This window comes from Centropristis striata, chromosome 12 (genome assembly GCF_030273125.1).
Source record: "Centropristis striata isolate RG_2023a ecotype Rhode Island chromosome 12, C.striata_1.0, whole genome shotgun sequence".
NCBI classification, from domain to species: domain Eukaryota; kingdom Metazoa; phylum Chordata; class Actinopteri; order Perciformes; family Serranidae; genus Centropristis; species Centropristis striata.
The window spans coordinates 29,633,155-29,655,723 of NC_081528.1; the positions used below are offsets into that span (position 1 = coordinate 29,633,155).

Sequence of the window (22,569 nt, forward strand, 5' to 3'; positions counted from 1 at the left end):
ATGCACACCGCAATTAAACCCTGATGCACACACATACGCCGCCCGCGCTCAGAATATCCATCGCCAGCCACACACACACACACATGCACACACACATTCGCTCTGCAACATCAGAGAGAGAGAGAGCAAGAGAGGATGTGGCAAAAAGGCAGAAAGAGGGAGTCTGGGAGGGAAAAGAAATGACAAGAAAAGACTGAGGCTATTTTAAATCAATGCTACGGTTTTCTCAAGAAGGGCAGTAAAACTTCATTAAACTTCTAACTCAAGCACAATCACCTTCATCAAAACTATCTAAATACTGTAAATTCACATTAAAGAGGTGGCTCAGTGACCTCTTCACACCCACACACTCCACCTCCATGTATCTCTCGATTATCCATCTACCAACCAAACAACCAACCAACCAATTAACCAGTGCTGGGCGATTGAGATCAGATATTCATTTATTAGTCCCACAACCGGGAAATTCAACCTCTGCATTTAACCCATCCTTTTACACACCAGTGAAGACACACAATGCTAGGAGCAGTGGGCAGCACATTACTGCGCCCAGGGAGCAGTGGGGAGGGTCAGGTGCCTTGCTTCAAGAGAAGTACATTGGCTATGGGCAATTAGGTATGTCTAAGCAAGCCTTCTCTGTAATGGTCTGCAAGCCAATCCAGCAGCACAAAGAGACCAGTAACGAAAGAGAAATAGCAGGAAAAACTGCTTGTAAGGCAGTTGGTGATAGTAGAGTTGGTGATTGTTGGAACAGTGGAGAGACGAACCAAGACGGTCTTGTTAAGTTTTATTTTATTTTTGTCAAGTTTGAATGAAGTGTCTTTTGCTATGAGTTAATGAGACAGGTAAGCTAGTCTTAGTTCGGTGTAAAAGAAAAACTTAAATTTACAAGGTGTACTGGGGTTGGGGGGCACATACTTGCATGAATATATCAGGAATTGCCAGCAGCTGGGTTGACAATAGCTGGTTGCAAAATGTATTTTCATGCCAACTTTTCTACCAACCATCCATCTATCAAACATCTGTCCTCAGTTTCAAAACTCATATCATATTAATCCCCCCCCCTCTCTTTTTTATCAGTTGTATTCCTCCCACTCTGCATCAACCATCAGTTAATCAGCTCATCTGGCTCCATCTCTCCACAGGATGATCTCCCTCTCTCAAGAGATGAAGAGCTTTAAACTTCACACAAATTAACAAAGAGGGAATAGTGGAGGGAATTCAGGAGAGGATGGTAGAAATGTGAGAGAAAGAGAAAGGGAGGTAGAAATATGAAGAGTTACATTCAGGTCACACCACCCTGTAGGGTAGAACTTATCTTCTGTCTCATAAACACCCAGCTTCCTTCATCCTTCTATCCATGCCCTAACACTCTTTTCCATTAACACGCGTCTTGGAGAAACATGTGTTCCATGCTGTCTGCCTGTCTATTCTATTATTCATGCAGTTTAATGCTTGCCCAAAGTGTGTGCATGTGTGCGTTAAGAGTGCTTGAAGTTCACGTTAAAGAGCAGGAACGTGTCACTACATGTCTGAAGACCAGCTGATGTGTTGGTCACATTGGGCTTTCAGTGTTAACTGTGAAAAAGCAGCCCAAGGATGTGCATGTGTGCGCGCATACCAATATGCACACAAAAAGCACAGCGACACACAGCAGCATGAACACACACACACAGACGCAGGGTGCCAATGAGGCAGATGAGGAGTGAAAGGAGTCACATTAAACAGCCAAACTTGTCCTGTTTCGCTTTCATAGCCCCAGTCCATTTTCATAATGCATTAAAACCACCGCTGAGAAGAGAGAGAGACATGGAAAGGAGAGGAGGAAGATGAGCAGAGGGGTAGAGAAGGATGGAGACACAGAGGGAGAAATGGAAAAGAGGAGAGGGGACAAGAAACATTCTCAAAGTAATCTAAAGCTGGTGGATGTATGGGGGTGCAAGGAAACAAGATAAGGATGAAGGGAGTGGAGGAGTAAGAAAAGAGAGCTCGTCTCAGAGGCAAGATATGGGAATAGAAAGTGTCTGATAGAGGCATAGACAGATTAGGGAGGTGGATAAAAGAAGATGGGATGCACTGATAAAACAAGGATGACGGCGAGCGATGGGGAAGATGATTTAGTCACACACTTTGATTGTGTGTGTTATGAATGCACGTCGGTTGCTTTATGTGTGCGTGTGTTTGTAGCGCTCTATGATGTGTGTGTGTGGGGGTGTGTGTGGTTGTACAGTGGCACGGGGCAGAAGGTTCTCTGTTTCAGCACCAGCAGGCTGATGAGAGTTTGGGGCCAAACAGCCTGGAGGCAGAGCTGGCCTTGTTACTCTCGCCCTCCCTCCCTCTCTCTCTCTTTTCTCTCTTTCACACAAACAAACACATAATCTCAAATTTAACACAGCTTCGGCCACTGTTACAAGCCCAGCATTTTAAACATCAAACCTCAAATGATAATGATATGCCCAACACACGAAAACAGTTGTTAAAATATTTACAATGAACAATCTTATTTTCTGAATACCTGTTAGCTACATTTTAGTTTAATATATCTTGATATCCCACTATCAAAAAGTCCCATACATGTGGGTTTGCATGTTTGGGTTTGTTAAAGCTCCATTATATTATATTTTTGAATTTAATATTAAGTCACATGATCTCTATTTGCAGTATCAACAATATTTATCTGCATGTGCCCACTCCTCTTCAACAGATTAATTAATTTAAGCTTTAATTAATATTAATGCTTTCTACAGTCCTTTTGTTGTTCTCTCTACTAGCCAAGAAACACAAAGTCACTGGTGTCATGTTAAAGCTTTGTTATATTTATCTATTAATAAAACAGATATTTTATGCCCACAATGTTTTGTCAATTTTTTCCCTGTGGTATCGAAAATTTATATTTTTCAAAATAATAAAAATTCCAGTATTGTGGCAACACAAATCGTTATCAATCCCTATTTAATTCTGAACCGATGTGAATCAGGTGGCCAGAAACGTGACTTGAAATTCGAACGTTTGGCTGTATTCTCTGCATGTGTAAATATGCTAAGTGCTTGCCAACAGCCATATGAATATGATAAGCTGATAGTAAACCAACATTTGCTGTTCTGAGTTGGTTTTGGAAACTTTTTTTGATTTAGTACAGGATGAACATCAACTTGCCAAAACTTGAAACTTGCTTGAGGTACATAATCCATCACAGCTAACTCTATGCCTGCTTTTTTCTCTCTTTGACAGTTACCTTATTGTCATCAGCGAAACTGCCATGAAACTGCAAGTCTAACGTGTTTATGACCTGGAGAGAAGTTATCAAACTCACATGAACTCAAATAATCCTTACATTATGCTTATCCTATTGTTGTCTCCAAGTTTGACAGAGTCTGAAATGTAATGAATATATGAATGTGATGCAGCCAACTCTCAAACCATCTTTTACTAACATTACTATACAACCTTAGCGAAAAACAAAAAGTTCATGAAGTTTACTGATGGATTACTTATCTAAACCAAGTTTAAAATCTTTACACAGTGATTTCTACACCATACTGAAATGAGCAGAAACAAATAGATGCCTAAAGGGAAGAAAAAAGCAATCAAACATTAAACAAAAACCCATTGAAAATGGATGGTGGCAATTTATGGTACATGATTTGTAGTGGAGTAAAACAAGAAGTGCATCCAGTCGGATCAATTAAATGTCTAATAACCTTCAATCAAACCCACAGAGTGACAAGAACAAGTGATTTCTTCTCATCGTTTGGGAAAGGAAGAGTTAAGGAACCAGTCGAATAGGGGCTGAGGCATCGAAAAGCCTATCTCCTCCAAGTCAATGGCGTGAAGGCTATCTCACACACACCTGACAGAGACAGAGTGCTGCCAATAGTGCCAGAGGGAACAAGAGAGAGGGAGCGGCAGACAGTGAGAAAGAAAAGGGGAAGGAGGGAGCAGAAGAGAGCTAAAGAAAGGAGACAAAGAAAGAGAGCATAAACCAGAGGCATGGAAAGAGAGATGGATGGATAATGGGTGAGCACAGTGGTCACTGGATGACCATTGTTTTTGTTTTTTTTCAACAACTGACAGAAGGAAAGTTGGAGAGGCAGCATTTTGTATCTGTGTGTTAAGAGGACTGAAGACTGATAGAGGCACGATGTTATAGAAGCACTAAGAGCTCCAGCAGCCACACACTAAAACTTTAATCAGGCATTAATAAAAACAATATCATTACTGTCTGCCTGAGAAAGTATCAACACACACCTCACTAAATCCGGCAGGCACACACACACACACACACACACACATACACACACACACAGAATTACAGTCTAGAAAACATGCAGAAATAAACAACCTCATCAGTCATTGCATTTCTCCTGTTTTTACTCCATCTCCATTCCCCTGCTTTTCATCCTCACGCTTTTTTATTGCCTTTCATCTATCAAACCGACTTTACAATCATTGTGTAAGATAAAGCACAAGCAGAGTATGGGCACACAAGTGCACACACATCCACAAATGAGCAGCTAGATGGGCGGAGGAGCGAAAAAGCAGGAAGACTGAAAGCATCATCTCAAGGACAAAGGTAAGCCCCTCAGCTCTTGTCTGAAAGCAGAGCTGCTTCATACAGCAAAGGAGCTGAGACTTGAGTCAAGCAATTGTAAGTAGTGCGGCTCCCCAGTCGCACTATTCACTACAGAAATAAAGACAAACTATGAAAAATGAGAAGCAAGACACAAAATGGACATCCAGAGAGGCACACCTGAATGCTGCAGCCTTCTTAAAAGAGCAGTAGAGCTATAGAAATCTCTCTCACACTCTTTTTCTCTTTGACAAAGCTAGGCTGGAAGGATGAAAGCATTGAATGAAAGTCTACACAGAACCTTAAGGGACAGGATAATGGTGGCACAGAAAGCAGAAAGGAGTAGCAGAAAACAAGGGCAAAGAGAAGACTGAAAAAGTAATTTTATGGCAGTTCCTAGAACATGTGATGGAAAGGAGGTTGAAGGGAAAATAGTGTGAGGATGGATGAAGAGAAGAAGAGGGTAATAAGGAACAAAGAGGATAATAAGTTAGGCAGTCAGAGGAGGGAGAGGGTAGACAGAAAGTGAGAAGAGAGACAAACTGAAGGAGAAAGTAATAAAGTCAGGAAAATCATAAAAAAAAATACTTTACTTTTCTTTCTTAGTTCTGAATGATCCTTGCCCTAAATACACACTCAAACAGGGTGAGATATGTGTATGTGCACGCGTGTGAACGGATCACGCACCGATAACATTACACTCCTTAATTCCTAATTAATCCTTCTAAACTGGATTATGGCGCAGAGCATGACAAGCCCAGAATCCCACCCTTCGCCCTGATGAGTGTGTGTGTGTGTGTGTGTGTGTGTGTGTGTGTGTGTGTGTGTGTGTGTCCATGTGTCTGTGTTGTCACTTCACTGTTTTTCAGCTTGAGGTCTCATAAGGCCAGCCTGTCCTCGGTTACATGATGTTGGGAAATGAAGCTGACAGTGTCTCTGGTCCCTTATGACACAAACGCACACAAACACATTCACTCATTCACTCACACACACACCCAATGTCTCTTGTTCACACAAAAGTATACACACACACACAAACTGGCAAGAAGTCCCCAGACTACAGGTCTTATGAATTATTGTTGTGAGTGGCAAGAACTCGTAGAATTACTTTACACATTTTAAGTGAGGACTCATGGGGGATATGTGCTTACTCACATAACAGACACAGATCCCCCGACACACACACTTGTCCTCGTTTGAAAGCTGTCACACAAACTGTCCCATGTGATGTATTCTGCATTACACTGCAGTCAGACATAGAACCAGAGGGCTTTACAGACACCAATACTAATGAATTCATTTTATGTTCTGTCGTACTTTGGAGATGAGCTGAAAAGTGTATTTTATTTTAAAAAAGCTTACACTTCTGTTCACTCCTGTTCTTTTTGGGAAAAGTCTTGAGCTACAACCCACCAAGAGTAGACTATGTGGTGAATGCCATAAGTAAATGGAAAATAGGGAATGCAAACAGTTTTTTGATTACCCACATGATGCACAAATGTGAGGTACTAACAATGTTGTAGAGTTTGAATCTGGCCTGGGACCTTTGTCACACAGCCCCCCTCTCTCCATGTGTCATCCACATCCAACTTTTGACTATTGCTATCACTTTTGGAGGAAAACGAAAAATGAAAAACTAACTACAGTGAAATTCCAATGGGCATTAAATCTCATATGACAGATTGAGCGTAATGGTGAGAAAACAAACACTGAGGCTGGGTACTCAACACCTCTATGGTATCAATTGAAATAATCCAGTAACAAGCAGCATTGAAACTGCATCTATGCTCGCAGCCAATCACCTGAAACATTCTTCGATTTAATGTGACAAGTGATTGGCATACTACTGCAGCAGCCAACAGCCATTTGTAAACAAACTGCTATAATGGTCCAAATATTTGAGGTGACTCTAACTGTGTTATTCATACTGTAAGAGTCAGCTGTTTAGGTTGTGGAGACAGTTTTAACAGGATTTTCACATTAGCAGAGGCAGCCATTGATAAGGCTCAGCTAAAGGCTGTAAAAATGCACTGAATGACCAAGCTGCTAATTTTTTTTATAAACTCAAAAGGGCTATCCTTTGCACACAACTGCATTTATCTTCATTGGGACACTCATCATGCAAAAAAGTGAAATGTGAACTTGAGCACTGTAAATACACATAAAAGCTTCTTGGAAAGGGCAGGTTGATTTTGGCTAAAAGTCTCTCTAAAAGTGAAAAACTAGCTACATTTGGACCACAGTATAAATTAATAATACGTAACATATTGTACTGCGTGTTAGTGTGTGTACAGTGTTGTGTTCTCTGTGCTCATTAAACCATGCTGGCTGCAGAGAAGATTAGGGAGGGAGTACTGTGATGGATGGATGGATGGAGGGGAGGGGGTCACAAAGGGATAGATTGAGTGAGTTGGGGGGGAATTAGCATGCTTTCATGCGTTCTACACCTCAGTGGAGCACCATGGGGCTTGTTGATGCCTCTAAGTGCTATGCAGTATTAAGCAGACAATCTCTAAGGAAACCCAGTGGCATAGTGCGTGTGTGCGTGTGTGTGTTGACTGACTGACCGCTAACTGTGTACAGTTGTTAAGTACTAAGCCCTAAATAACCTATTTGGAGAAAAGAAAGAGGGAAAGGAAGTGGAGAGATTCAATGGAGAGAGAAACATTGTCAGAAGAGCGAGTCATTTAAATGCTTGCTGTGACTGTTCTACTCCTTGGAAAGGAAATCATAGAGAAAGAATGGTAGAGGAGAAGGGAAAGGTCTCTGTCCATCTGTTCTCTTACATAGTGTACACTGAGAGAAGAAGACAGGCAGGACAGAGGACACGCGTTAATCAAGTCACCTTTTGTTAAGCGCACCAGTGTTATCAGCCAGCAGTGCAGTATGCCACTATGACCAGCCTCGACTCTGTCCAGCTCTCTCATTTCACCTTTCTCACTCATGTGCTCTCACTGCTAACTTAACTCGGTTTTCTCATTTTACTTCAACCCAATCTCCATCTCCTCAATCACTCTCATCACTTCATGTCTCTCCACCTTTTGATCATTTGTCATTCCTTCATTCTGTCCCCTCAGTCCTCTCTTCAGTCGTACACAGATCACTCCTGCCTCCATTCGTCCTTCTCCGAGCCTCATTCATTCTGTGCCTCTCCTTCACTCCACCCTCAATAACGCCATTTGTCTTCTCGTCTACTGAACCAAGATTAGTCTCCATCCATCTGCATCTTTGACACTAATCTCTCCTACTTTTTTCTAAATAGTACCTGCAGGTTTTGAAAGCCATATTAATGACACATAGATTAAACTAAAGAGTAATTTCAGACATAAATAAAACAAAGAAAAAGCTGACGACCTCATTATTGCATTTTACTAATGACAAATGCTGATCCTTGGGTTCTAAGAGAAGTCTTGAGTTTCAGAATGCAAGTTTAGACCCGCTACTCTCTTCCTCCTGTGCTGTTTTCTGGCAAACAATGCAGTGGCCTTCATGTTTTGTTTCCTTCAACTGGCTTCAATCAAGCGGCATACTTGTTATCATCAATCCAGCTCCCAGAAATTTGTACTTTCCCATAGTGGCGGCAAGCCTTTATCTTTCTTGGGTTAGTCATCTACCTCGTGAGCCAACAAACGACGTTTTTACTAACTTTCTCCGCATCAAGTGCTACCCACATTTTTCAGAGTCTGGAAGAAAGGGAAAGCAGCATGTTTGTAGTTCAATGTAGGCAGCTTATGGTCCTGAATATCCTTTATACTTCCCTGCCAATAACACTGTGTCATTTTAGATTTGTATTAAAATGAAAATTACTAGAAAAGATATTACTAGAAAAGATGCCTTCCTTTACATTTGAATAAATTACTTAAATGATTTGAAATTTGCCAAAACTTGATTTATGTTTATTTTATTATTATTTGTATTATTTGCAATGCACTTGTGGTCCGTTGCTCTCACCGTTTTAAAAAGCTAAATTCTTTGAGGCTAGAAACAAAACAAAAAAAAACTGTGAGAAGGTAGCTTCAGCTTCAGAGCAAAAAATCAACATGAAACTTTGAAAGCAAAAAACTCTCTGGGTTCTTCAAAAACTTTCCAGAACAGACTTAAAAAAAACATTCCTGGAGAGATCTTTAAAAGTCTCTGGCGTACCACTGCTTTCACCCAAACAGACAGGAGTTGCTGCTGATGCCATGTGCATGCACAACAAATCCTAAAAGGTTCACTCTGCTCGCTGCACAGCTACAGTGTAACAGTTCTAGCAGACAAAGCACTTCTAAGTACAATACATACAAAATAAAGGAAAAAGACAGTACACATGCACAGCATGTAACTTGCATTAGTTATAGATAGATATGTCTTATGTATAGCTTGTTAGGGATTGTGTAATTTAACACAATGGCAACACTTTAACTCCTTTTCTGGCTATTTTTTGCCATCACTGCACATCAAGGCTGTCCTGTGTCTACACTCATATTTCATATTCTTGTCCCAGTGAAATAGGAACAGGCAGATTTGGGGTTAGGCAGGGATAGTTTTGTCTCTGAAAGTGGTCAAAAGCAGACAGAGAAAGTATTAAAGAATTCAAATGGGTTTTAGTCACTCCACAGGCTTTGTTCAAGTTAAGATAGAATTTTGGGTGAAGCCTGACTCCAATTTTCAGGCCCAGTCAAGCTCTACGGCCCCGCTGAAATGGTAGAACTTCAAAGCCCACTCACTCAGATCAATACTTAAAGTAGTAACTCCATTCACACAATGACAAATTACTCATCTGCTTTCTCTCTCTCCCTTTCTTTTACTGTTACTCCCTGATGCCCTCCTACCATCACCCTGCTTTGCCAGTCTCAGTTTCACCCTGCAGTTAATCTGCTGGGTGGAGTGATGAGCGCTTGGGGAACCAACGAGAGGAAGATGAAGGAGATGAAGGAAGCGGGGAATGGGGAGGGGGGGTATGGGGAAGTGAGCGATGGCCATGCATTATTGAGCATACAGAGTGGAGTTTTAAGGGGATAAATGTGAAAGCATGTTTAGGGACAACCTTTTCCCTTCTGCTTCCCCCGCCTTCTCCCTCCCTTCATTTCTTGCCCTCCCTCCAACTTTCCTTTCCCCACGAGGATGGCCACATCTCTTATTCAGTGGGGAGGTTAAAAATTCAAAGCTAGGAGGTGCGGGGAGGAAAGAGAGTACCTGAAAATGGTCAAAATGAAGGAATGTCTTTAGGGAGTTTTCTCAAGTGCTAATCTAGAGAGCTCCTTGCTTTGATTAGGCGCGCATGTGTGTGTGTTGAGGGGTGGGTGGTGGTTGTGGTGGGGGAGTATGAGGACGAGGGAGGTAGATGAATAGAGAGAGAGAGAGAAGGAGAGAGCAGGAGAGGGTGTAGACGTACACTTTCATGCAGTGCAGTGTAGTGTAGCACACAGCATGGTGAAAAATTAAGGTGCCTGCAGGGTGAAGCAGAAACCACGTCTCACAGAACACGACACATGCAGATACTGAGTAATGGAGCAAGGGCTTCAGCATGCAAACGCACACACAAACAGGCATTTATGAGCACACAGACACAGGAGCAAACCAACTGTAATTGACCAAGTAGCATATACACACACGCAGCATTATTGTACTCACATAAACTATGTATATCAGTCTAAATTATGTGCCAGCCCATCCATGACACACAAACACATACATTTTAGTCCACACACACACTGTCACACGGTTACTGGTAGCAAATTAAGGTCAGAAAGTGGAGCATGGCCTGGTCCACCAAGCTTTGTAAATACCAACGGTGTCGGGTGTAAATGCCACTGGGTTATCCATATTACACACAGCCTCCACAGCTAGAGACCAGGGGCCATGTTACCCCAGCGGCAATAAAAGCTGGGCAGGTTACAACACAGACACAGAACTAACATACACCGCAGCCAAGCACAAAGAGCATGCACACACACGGAAATAAACAAGATAATGTGAATGTTAAGAAAGTTGGTACAAGTGTGTGCAAAGTTTGGGTGAAATTGATAGTTTTAATATGTGTGATTGTGCGAGAACCCTGAAGACATGGTCTAAGCCATAAGCATAATGGGGAAGATAGTCTAATAGCACCCTAATAACTCACTTGCTCACTAACACCGCATCAGTAGCAGCTTAAGGCTACTGTTAAACAATTCGACTGAGATAGGGGCTTTGGACTTTAAAGGACACTTTCAAATGCCTCTGTTGCTTCCATCTATCTTGCCTTTTCTCATTTTACAGCTCGCTTTATCTTCACCCCCCACCAGTCTTCCGTCATTTTTCTGGTGCCATCCCTTGTTCATTGTCTCTTTTCATAAGAACCCCTTTATCAGGCGGAGATAAGAGAAGAGAGATGAGGAAATCAGGAGAGAGAAGAGGAAGGAATAGGAGGAAGGCAGATGGGGGTTAATGTTCCTATCTTGTCAACTCCATCTTTGAAGTTGTTGCTCTTTACCGCTCCATTTTTTTATGTATGCTATCAGTGACATCAAAGTGGGCTAAGTCTCCTGTGTGCGTGTGTGCGTGTGTGTGCATGCGTGTGCGTGCATGTGTGTGCATGTGTGTGTGTGTGTCACTGCCCTCGGGGATAGGTGGCTAATATTGCAAAAAAATAACTGGAGAGGGAGTCGTTGAGGCGGGGAAATGTAGCCATCCACAGTCAATCTGCACTTTTAGCTGCGCCACACTTTGACTCTTTCTTCTCTTCTCTTTATCTTCCCTTTCTCACGATTATCATGCTTTCTAATCATAGAAACAGCCTCAGTATGACTTCCCTTCCTCCTCAACTCATCAATAGGAAAATTAAAGCACCTCTACCTTCACAAACACTTTGACACCTCAGAGACGCAGGCATGCACACATGCAAGTCCACACAGACACGAGGCATACATATATATAAGAAATACAGGAGGGGGAGGAAAACGAGTGTGCTGCTGTTACCAAGAAGAGCAAAAAAACAGTAAGGAAGAGTGGGTGGAAGGAGTGTAGGTGTGCATACATATATCCCTTCATCCCCACATCCTTCCGTCTCTGTTCATGTTTTTTCCCTCTTGGCCTGGGTGAAAAGAGACAGAATCACGAACACTGGGAATACTTAGCATCTGTAACAAGCTTTTGAGTTTATCAGCCAATCCCTCAATTAAAGACACACACTCACAAAGATTACACATATACTGGCACACACACACACACACCACACACACCACACACACCACACACACACACCACACACACCACACACACCACACACACCACACACACACACACACACACACACACACACACACACACACACACACACACACACACACACACACACAAGTTCTCTCAGTCCCCGCACAGCTGTCATATCACTGGGAACATTTAAATGGTAATGGTGTTGGGATGAGACATTGGAACGCTGGCTGGCTGGCTGGCTGACCGACTGGCTGGCTGCTTGGGAGAGGAGCAGAGTGAAGCGAAGAAAGCCTATTTCGTTTAAAAACAGGATAATCTCCAGGAAAGAGAAAAGGCAGCAAGGAGATTAGGCACACACAGCCGTAATGCTCCGGCATGAGTACACTTAGCTCATTTGCATGTAAAACAGAGGAGAGAGATATAACGAGGGAGGGATGGAATGAAGAGAATGAGTGGGACAAAAGCGTGTGTCAGTGTGTGTGTGTGTGTGTGTGTGAGCGTGCTTACATGTGTATGCTTCTGCTTGTGCATGTGAGTGAGCTGTTGCATTTGGCAGTGAGAGCCAATGTGAGCACACACAGATGTGTTTGAACCTGATAAGGCCTGATGAATGAGCGGCGTTTTGCGGCTGTTCCTCAACCATAAAGAGATGGTGAATGAGGGAACGCTTGCTATTGCCGCGCTGAGAATACACACCGAGGCTTAGAGAGCGAGCAGAGCCAACCTAATGCTCCGCTACTGTTAAGGGCTTAAGAGGTATAGTTAGGATTTCAACTTAAGCACTGGTACACATAAACATACACACACACAACCTATAAACATTAAATCTTTGATTTACAGTTTACACCAGTGCATTGGAAAGCTTGTCTATATATGGGCTATAGGTGCCATTTCGATTTCTCTGACAGACACTACTGTTTCCAGACACATGGTTCTCAAATCATGTGGTCATTTGTTGTCTGCAAAAAGGTGGGGGGAGAGAAAATAGGGATTACAGATATAAGTGGAGAAATGGCTGCATCCAGAAATGGAATGAATGAGAGAATAGACGGAAAGAATAGTGTGATATTTTTCCCAGCTCTTTCTACAGCATTAGTGACCCTTGCATTAACCTGCTTCTCTTTCTGCAGCCCCAGCCTGAACACTGCATGATTTATTAACAAGGCCTGCTTCTGTGGGCTACACAAGTACAAACAGTGACACACACACACACACACACACACACACACACACACACACACACACACACACACACACACACACACACACACACACACACACACACACACACACACACACACACACACACACACACACACACACACACACACACACACACACACACACACACACACACACACACACACACACACACACACACACACACACGCGCTTTTCAAAGCCAATACTAATTTAGCACAATCGCACACAAACACTGTTATAGCTTAATAAAGTGTGCCCATTCCTCATTTAGTCATCTAAGTGCTTTATTAGTACATATTTTAAACAGTCTCAGGAGACTGCAGCTCTGAGTCTACACATCCAATAAACTGTGATCTAAAACTCTCCCTAATTATATGCAATCGTGCACACAAATACACACAAACACACAACTCACAAATGTTTCTTGGCTGTGACCTAGAGGGGATCCAACAGTGGAAAACAAACATCTTCTAGAAGTGGGTTGTTTGGGGATTATGAAACTGGGATGGGAAGGAGGAGGAGATGGAGGGAGGCAAGAAAGGAAACCATATGAATAAAAAGCAAGGTCTTCCCCTTTCTCACCTGTGGTCATTTTCAACTAAAACTTATTTAGTTATTTATCAAGTCCCGTAAATGTAGAGCCTGACTGTCATCAGGTGTAGTATCAGAAGAGACACTAAACTGCATTATTTTTCACATGATGTATTGTCTACGATCTGTGCCTTATGAATGACTTTGGGGTAAATCCACAGTGTCAATATATCATACAGCTGACAACAGCGCTGCAATCAGTCTGCTGTAATGTAAAAATTAAAACAGTGCCAGGAGACGTGTTTGCTTACGTTATTTCATTAGCATGGAAATTCTCCGCTGGCTGACAATGACCTTGAGCCAGTGTACTGTAACAAAAACAAGTCGCCAAATGTTGTGAACTCTGTTAAGCAGAAGATGTAATGACCTAATCAACAACACTGCACCATAGTTCTCCATGTCTCGTTGTCTTTTATTGCTAATATATGACATTGCTTTAACTGATTGGTCTACAACCTGAGAGAGGCTCCAGGCAAGCTACAGCGCGCGCGCACACACACACACACACACACACACACACACACACACACACACACACACACACACAGTTACACACACACACACACACACACACACACACACACACACACACACACACACACACACACACACACACACACACACACACACACACACACACACACACACACACACACACACACACACACACACAGTTACACACAGCACTTTCTTGCTGATTGGTGGCTCATTAAGGTGAAAAGTGAATGGAACAGACCTAAGAGAAAACTGTAACACAAATATACACATGTATGTACAGTGTACACGTACACATACCTACAGAGAAGGAAATTGATTTCTGAGAACACAGGGAGATCAAAAGGCTCATTATAATTGGTTTGTAAATGTGGTTGAGCTCACCCACCCACTCTCTCGAGCACATACACCAGCATACAGGCACCCTTGCACTGACAAAAACACGTTCACCTGCAATAAACTTGTCTGTATTTTCTCAGAAACAAATGTGATTCAGATAGTGTAGGTGTGTTATGCTGAGAAATACAGTGGATCACAAGTGACTCCTTGGGGTGGGGTGGAGGGGGAGAAAAATGAGGTTGTCGTACTACAACAGACCACAGAAACACAGCAATAGAGACTGAGACACAGAAGAGGGAAGGCTGTTAAGGCTGGAGAATTGGGATATGAAAATGATCCTCACATTATGAGGATTAATAATCATATATGCTCCTGGCCCTTTTCTCTCCTTTTCTCTCCCGAATCAAATTAATCACCAACGTTCCCCCTAGCCCAGGCTTTCCCTCTGCTCACTCATTTTTTTTACCCACCTCCTCCTCCTCCTTCTCTCTCCATCTCTCTCTCATTCTTTTGCTAATTGGGCTATCTGAGGTGCCGACTTCAAAAGGCACCTGCTATCAAACACAGTCTGAAAAAGTGAGAAAAGGACAGTTCGGGGAATCTATACCCATATTAGATGAACACTGTATGAATTCTAGCCTTGTCATTGCCCTGCACTGTCAAAGAAATGGGTAATGACATAAAAACGACCTGTGTTTAGATTCTGTTCAGCAGTTATTATTACTATACTATCATTATTTTATTTATTTTTTAAAAGAGGGAAGAAAACAAACACACAAGCACTTCAAAGTGAGGAATTGAGAAGCCGTAGCTTAAGGGAGAATGAGGGGATAAGCTCGCCTTCTGAAACCTTATACACTACACTAACCGCTTTACAGCCACACATACTTACTCATCTAAACAACTTGGCTGTTTACAATTGTAAAAAGACATATCAGGTCTCTGATTATAAGCCTTTATCCTCAAAAAGCACAGCAATAGGAAAAAATAATAGCAGGATTCTCCATGTGTATAGGAAGAAAATTGCAGTATATTACCATGGTTTCTTCACTGCTGTATTATCACCATCAAGCCGTAGAGAAGTACAGTGACTGTAACAAGTCTAAAAGAACATCCCCAAACAGCTCCCAGAGGTGATGCAGATTCTGAAAACCTTGACAGTTTTCATCCTCGATAAGCCAAACCTATTTCGATTTATTGACTGATTATATAATGCGTACCTCTCAACTCCCATGTTGAGAGCCTAATTTTGTATTTCCATCCTGGTGAATAAGATGTTGAGCAATACAGTGGCCTTGGCTGCAATGGTTGCTTGCAAGGCAAGTCAAGTAGTTTGAGAGGAGAAAGGTGAAAAGTCTTGAGGTAAAAAAGAATCGACTTGAATACATCAAGTAAGGTGAGAATCATTCTCAAATAGTAGTCTGGACATGTTATACTCTTGTCTGACCTCAGAACTACTGTAGAAAACATGTAGCCAAGTAGGTACAATGCTGAAATACAATGAGATCAGGCAGAACGTTCTGTGAGTGTATGTGAAGCATTACTTCATAAAAAATAAGAAACCATCACTACATAATTTAGGAAACATTTAGGAAAGGCTCCATCTTAGATTTGCTGGAGATGCTAACAGATTCATTATACATACTCTCTTAGCAAACCGCACATAATTGACGGCCAATGTCTCATAACAGCTTCAGTGGCTTATATGGATGTGTGATGTAAGTATGATTCCATCTGCTGTTATTCGGACAAGAAGAAGAAGAAAAATTTCCTCTGGGGAAATTCTGAAAGGGCCACGGGGGCTACTGCCGGTGTGTGTACACTATGATGAGATTCTTCTTCAGAAATTTCAAACAATACTAGTAATGTTATGATAGCATATTCTATACAAGGAGCACACCTACAACAAATATTCCTTTTCAAGTATTTATTTATAGAGCAACCTATGCCCTTTCAACCTCAAAATGTGTGTGTGTGTGTGTGTGTGTGTGTGTGTGTGTGTGTGTGTGTGTGTGTGTGTGTGTGTGTGTGTGTGTGTGTGTGTGTGTGTGTGAAACGTGTAAATGTGTGTGCATCTGTAACTGTAAATACATAAAGTTACCTGTCTGTCTGTGTGTCTGATGAAAGGATGAAAGGATCAAAGGCTTTGGGGTCGACAGAGCAATCAACGGAATTAACTGCCGCTGTAGAATGTTCCGGCACAGTGACAGTAGCCAGAGGTGGACAGACTGGAATTTCTGGCCTCGAACAGAAAGCATTTTTGGCAAAACCATAATACCTATCATTGGTCCGACTTCACTTTGTGTGTCCTGAGCCTTAGAGAAAAGTAATAGCACACTGATCCCGATCAAACTGAACGTTTTGATATATAATTTGTAGCGGGACGAAATTGTGTCCGGAGGAGGAAGAAGAAAAATCCACAGTATAACAATAGTGCTCGGTGCGATTGCCCCATGGCCCTAATTACTTCAACTAATACAAACAAAAAAGGTTTAAATTATCACTGCCACAGTTTGTCCCTGATTGTTTCAGGACTTGTTTAGTTACATTTTGACATGCTCATCAGATGAACGGAGATACAAGAACGAAGGATAACTGGCCTGAGCGTAACTAATAGACTTGAACTTGTGTTTAATGAGAGAACAGATCAAGATATATATAGCTAGAGATATAGAGACTGAAAATGGAAATAACTGCTTAGATAAACAGCAAAATATGAATTATATGTACACTGTTTGTGTCAAAGTGTGGAATTGTGTCCATGAGAGCCATGTGCAGCCAGAGGGCGTGTCTCCCACCATCAGCTCTCTGCTCTTCCACCAAGCCTCAGAGTTCAACACCTCTGACCTGACCCTGCCCTGAGCACACTAGCCCCCTCCCGCAAGTCTGTTTTCTGTGTGGGTGTGTGCGTATGTGCAACCACAGTGGCGCTGCTGGGCAGCTGATGGAGAGGAGGAAGATAGGTCAGTGAGGGTCAGCGGTGGCTCGCTGTGGTGTCAGTCTGTTTGCTGGGTAACGAGGAATGGGAGGCACAAGAGGAGGAGGAGGAGCAGGAGGATGAGGAAGAGTGAAGCCGTGCTTCCAGAGGTGAGGGATTAGGGGAAGGATGAGTAGGTTAGGAGGAATGTATTACGCCTTGAGCGCTGTATTTTTACAGGAGAAGGAAGGACAAGGGGTGAAGGGTCAATCTGCATAACCAGAGCTGGTTGCTTATTGGGCGTATGTGCATGCATAGGCACATTTACAGACACAATACAGACACAGGTCCGAAATTAACTTTTTGGTATAGCTGCCAATGGCTGGTAAACTTTAAAAAAATGTATCAGTCAAATACATTTTTTAATCAGCCATGAAACTACAGAAGATAAAATTTCATTAAAAACAGTGTAGCTTATTGTGTTGGCATTGCTGTCACATCAAAAAATATGCGAAGCACCACTTCTCCCTTTAGATTTATCTTTTCCGGCAATGGGCTGCCACATACTTGCAAACTCTCTTTGCAATTGTGAAATTCACCTCTGAGGTTCCTGAGATAGACAAAGTCAGCATACCCATACTGACGGTGGACAGTGAGGGTTAATCAAGGAATTAATGTGTGAAGAAACTGGGCAGTCAATGCACAGCAAAGACATGGACAATCAGCTAATGTGTTGTTGGACTGATGAGAGTTTGTAATGAAGTAAGACTATTTTAGTGGTTTACCTTTAAACAGCTGACCTTATTTATTTTATTTGCTAACATAGATTTTTACTTGCATTTGGCGAGTGGTGGGGTGCTAATTTTGGACCCTGCATGGACAGTGTTGATTAAACTACACATGCACAATCACAAAAACATAATGATGCTAACACAACAGCTCAATTAAATCTAACTTCTCTTTTAAACAATGTATTATTACCAACTACCATATTTCAACAAAGAAACACAAAGGAAATGAACAACACATACAGGGTAATAAACTGTAGACCTGGTGTCTCACACACACAGAGACACACAGAGACAGAGACACACACACACACACACACACACACACACACACACACACACACACACACACACACACACACACACACACACACACACACACACACACACACACACACACACACACACACACACACACACACACACACACACACACACACACACACACACACACACACACACACACACACACACACACACACACACACACACACACCGACAGGTGTGGGGCTATGAAAAGGCCAGGGTGTCTTTATAGTCAGCTCTCAGAAAAGGTTATTAGACATCAACGGGAACAGGCGGCTGTCTCAGCCAATAAAAAGTGGAGGCGTGGGTGCATGGGCAAAGGGGGCGGAGGGGTCAGATCAAGGAGTGACAGGCGGACGTTAGGACTTGCCGTACAGGTGAATGCAGATGGGACAGCTGCCAGCACTGACATTTAACTGACATCAACAGCAAGCATCAGCCATGTGTGCATGCGCACTTCTGTTTATGTATATGACATGAGCAAGAGTCAGTGTGTGTATGTGTGCTGAGGCTGAATCTGAAGGTCAGAAAGAATTATATATACACCCACACACACTGTCTGTCTGTGATTTCCCGGTGTCCTGGTTATGATATGAATATGGAGGAGTTAGAGCAGAAGGCTCAGTGACACTGGGACAAGGTGATAGGAGTGGACAGGTGTGCATGTGCAAGCGTACGCCCGTGTGTCAGCGCTTTGTGCCAGGACAGCAGGTGGCTAGTCAAAGGACATCAGTGACCTTCTCCTTATCCCTCCCTCTACCCTTCTCTCTTTGTCCATCTCTCCCTCTGTCCCCAACTCCCAAATTCATCTCACCCAATGCTCTGTCCCTGCACAACAAGTCAACGGGCACGTTGAGAAGATGAACACATACGCAAACACAGGTGCGGGTGGTTTATTCATGAAGTTGTGTGAGTTGCTGTTTTGACACACTGTTGCTGAATAATGTAAATGTGCAGCGTGTCCTCCAAGCAGAGGAAGAGAAGGGTGAGAAAGGCTGGAAAGGATGTGTGAAAAAACAACTAAATGGAAGTGTGTGTGTGATATTCTTACCTTTAGTGGCTGATGGAAGCAGAGCAGGAGGATTGAAATAGACACGGAATCGGGGAGAGATTTGGAAGAGGTGAGAAACAGAAAAAAGGCATTGCTCATTACTGTGAAACACAACATGATAACAGTGGTAGTAAAAACACACAAGACACACACTCACTCTTTGTCTGTGAGGAGAAGGCCAAGGTGAGTTTGGCAAAGAGCTCATTGTTTTCAAATTGCTCCTCTTTTGCCTTGGTCCAGAAACTGTTCTCTGAGAGGTCCTGAGGTACGATCTAAGAGAGAGGAATGCCAGTATTTAAAGAGAGAGAAAGAGGGAGACAGAGGGAGATAAAAATGAAGGAGAGAGAGGTGTATTGTATCTGTTAGATAACCATATCTTCAAATTGGCTCAATTTTCTCAAAACGGTCATCTGTGCACCTGGCAAACAATGAGTTGAGCAGATAAAGAAGTCAGCAGAACAAAAGAAACAGCCGGGGTATAAAAGAAAGAGGAAGGGATTTGATAGCAGAGGGAGTAGAAAATGTTGAAGGAAGGAAGGAAGGCACAAAGAGGAGAGAAAGAGAAGGAAACAGGTAGTTATTTTCTCTAATCTTTGCACACTGTCTCTACCACAAAGAATCTTGAGCTTCAGAGCTTCACACACATCCCTACTCGGATGCTCTCTCTGTTTCCATCCCTTTGTCTTGGTGTTGCTCGCTCTCTATTCTGGTCACAAGTCACAATTAACTTTGTATGTTTTTCCTTCACTTTCTCAGTGTACATTAAAGGAAAAGAGAAAGAGAGAAAGTGAAACAGAGAGAGCAAGAGAGAAAGCAGTGGTAGTAAATTTACAGATATCAGTCCTTTCATTATAGACAAAGCCTCAGGGATGGGGGCGTAGGACAGAAAAGACAGAGAATAGGGAAAGGAAATGTGATATGGGGATGAGCTGAAGGAGCAAGAAAGAAAAGCAAAAGAGCACGCAAAAAGGAGGATGAGACCAAGCCAGGGAAAAAAAAGTTAATTTAAATTACAAAAGAATACTGTCCTTTCTAGCAGCAATTTAATTATCTTTCAGTGGCGCAGTTAAAAGAAGAAGGCTTATTAAAAAGCAATTTCTGTGACATCCTCGTCAAACACTCTCACCAGCCCGGGAGAGAGAGTGAGAGACAGAGAGAGAGTTAGAGAGAGAGAGAGAGAAAGAAGCTAAATGCTGATGAAGTCTGCTGAAGCCATTAAACAGTAGCTTTAGGCTAAAGAAAGACAGAGGGTCGTTTTGATGTTTTAACCATCACAGATGAGAGGGTGGAGAAGAACATGAAGCACATAGTCATGAGATACACGTATGCATGCAAGTCACTTTAGGTCAGAATATCACGCTAAAGAACACGCTGAGCCATTTCAAACTAGACTGTAAAACTTAGCACAGTACATTTTTTCCATTTCAAAATATATATTACAATAATTTAAAATAAAATCCCTCTCTGTTTTTACATTAGCATTTTGTTCAGCGGAAACAGTTTGTTATATCAGCTCACAACCACCTCATGAACACTGGCGTGATTGATGCATCAAAACAAATTATCACAATAACAAGCAAACACAACTTCTTAGTGTTTTAAGAAAGATGACATGTCACTGGTATTTCTGAGTTTCCGGTCAGTAATTTCAACTGAAATGCTTTCTTCAGTTGGATGACAGACGTGGAGGAAAGTGGGAGGAATCTAACCAAACCTAACTTCAAAATCCAAGATGGCTGCAGGTCAACAGTAGTTAAACCCTTAATGTTCGTTAACGATGTTCGTGGCAACGCCCTGCCAACGTTTTTCTTTCTGAGGCTGTGGTGGGCTCAGTTTTAACTGATTTTTCTATGGTGTTCCTCAAAGTCATGGGTTCATGTTGTATTTTGCAGGGACTTCTGACCATTTTTATCAATTCTCAAGGGGCCCAAAATAAAGTTTGCACCAAATTTATGCAACAAATGGTATCAACTCAAAACTTGCTGCAGCAATTTATTCTGCATTATTGAGCATGGAATGGCCATCATATTCTAATCTCATAAAGCTCAAAGCCCTTATGTACTTTAATACTTTTTTTTTTATTAATATTTTTGTATTCCTGATTGTTGACTACAACATCCTTACACATGGTGCTGAGCTACCTCTCAAATAAATGTTTAGGTTTCCTGCTATCAGATTATGTACACCACTTCTTTGTAGAATCTACTGTTGACCTGATATCTCTCTCTAAAAATCCCCTGACCCCCACCACTATTTCTCTATAGAAGAGGGCAGAATGTTAAAGAGTTAAACCATCAGATAGATAACTGTCAATTTTATCATCACTCTTGGAATTGATGGTATATTAAACCATTTATCTTGGGACTGACCTTGCTCCAGTTGGCTCTCTTCAGCTGGACCTCAGGCTTGTACTCCTTCTTAGGCTGGAGCCCATAAGGCAGCTGGGGTTGTGCAGGGGCACCCCAGCCCCCCATGCCAAATGGTGGAGGTGGAGGCATGCCTGGGCCTGGTGGTGGTGGAGGCACACCAGGGAACCCAGGTGGAGGTGGTGGTGGAGGAGGGCCCATTCCAGGTAAAGGTGGAGGGGGTGGTGGTCCCATCCCAGGTAAAGGTGGAGGGGGTGGTGGTCCTGGCATACCAGGGAGGGGTGGAGGTGGTGGAGGTCCCGGCATGCCTGGTAGAGGAGGAGGGGGAGGAATACCGGCATGACCCGGTAAAGGAGGAGGGGGTGGGGGAACAGGCATGCCTGCATGGCCAGGTAGCGGTGGGGGTGGAGGTGGAGGTGGAGGGGGCATACCTGCATTCTGACCAGGGAGAGGAGGGGCAGGTGGTGGAGGGGGCCCACCGGGTGTTGGCACAGGAACAGTAACTGTGACAACTTTTGTCTTGGCCTCTTCCAGATCTTTAGACAGCTTTTCAATCTGCAGGGAAGTAAGGATACACTATGTCATAAAAATCGGTATCTATAATTTCTAATATCAAAACAATACTGGACATACAAATCTTCACACCATATATATATAATTTACCATAATTGCATAACTGGACTGCAGGAGTGTCAAAACTTTAAGGTCACAATTTAAATCCATTTTTAATTTTTTTTTTAGCACTGAAGGCAACATCATTGTTA

The 22,569-nt window shown here is 42.5% G+C and overlaps 1 protein-coding gene across 1 annotated transcript in view; it reads right to left on the bottom strand.

The window, feature by feature from the left end:
- LOC131981438 (protein diaphanous homolog 1) overlaps positions 1-22,569 on the bottom strand; it is an 81,504-nt gene that overhangs the window by 17,383 nt on the left and 41,552 nt on the right. The window contains exons 16-17 of the mRNA XM_059345708.1: positions 21,809-22,360; positions 19,597-19,711 (exon numbers count right to left, since the gene is read on the bottom strand). Coding sequence (XP_059201691.1) covers positions 19,597-19,711; positions 21,809-22,360 — 667 coding nt within the window. The remainder of the gene's footprint in view (positions 1-19,596; positions 19,712-21,808; positions 22,361-22,569) is intronic.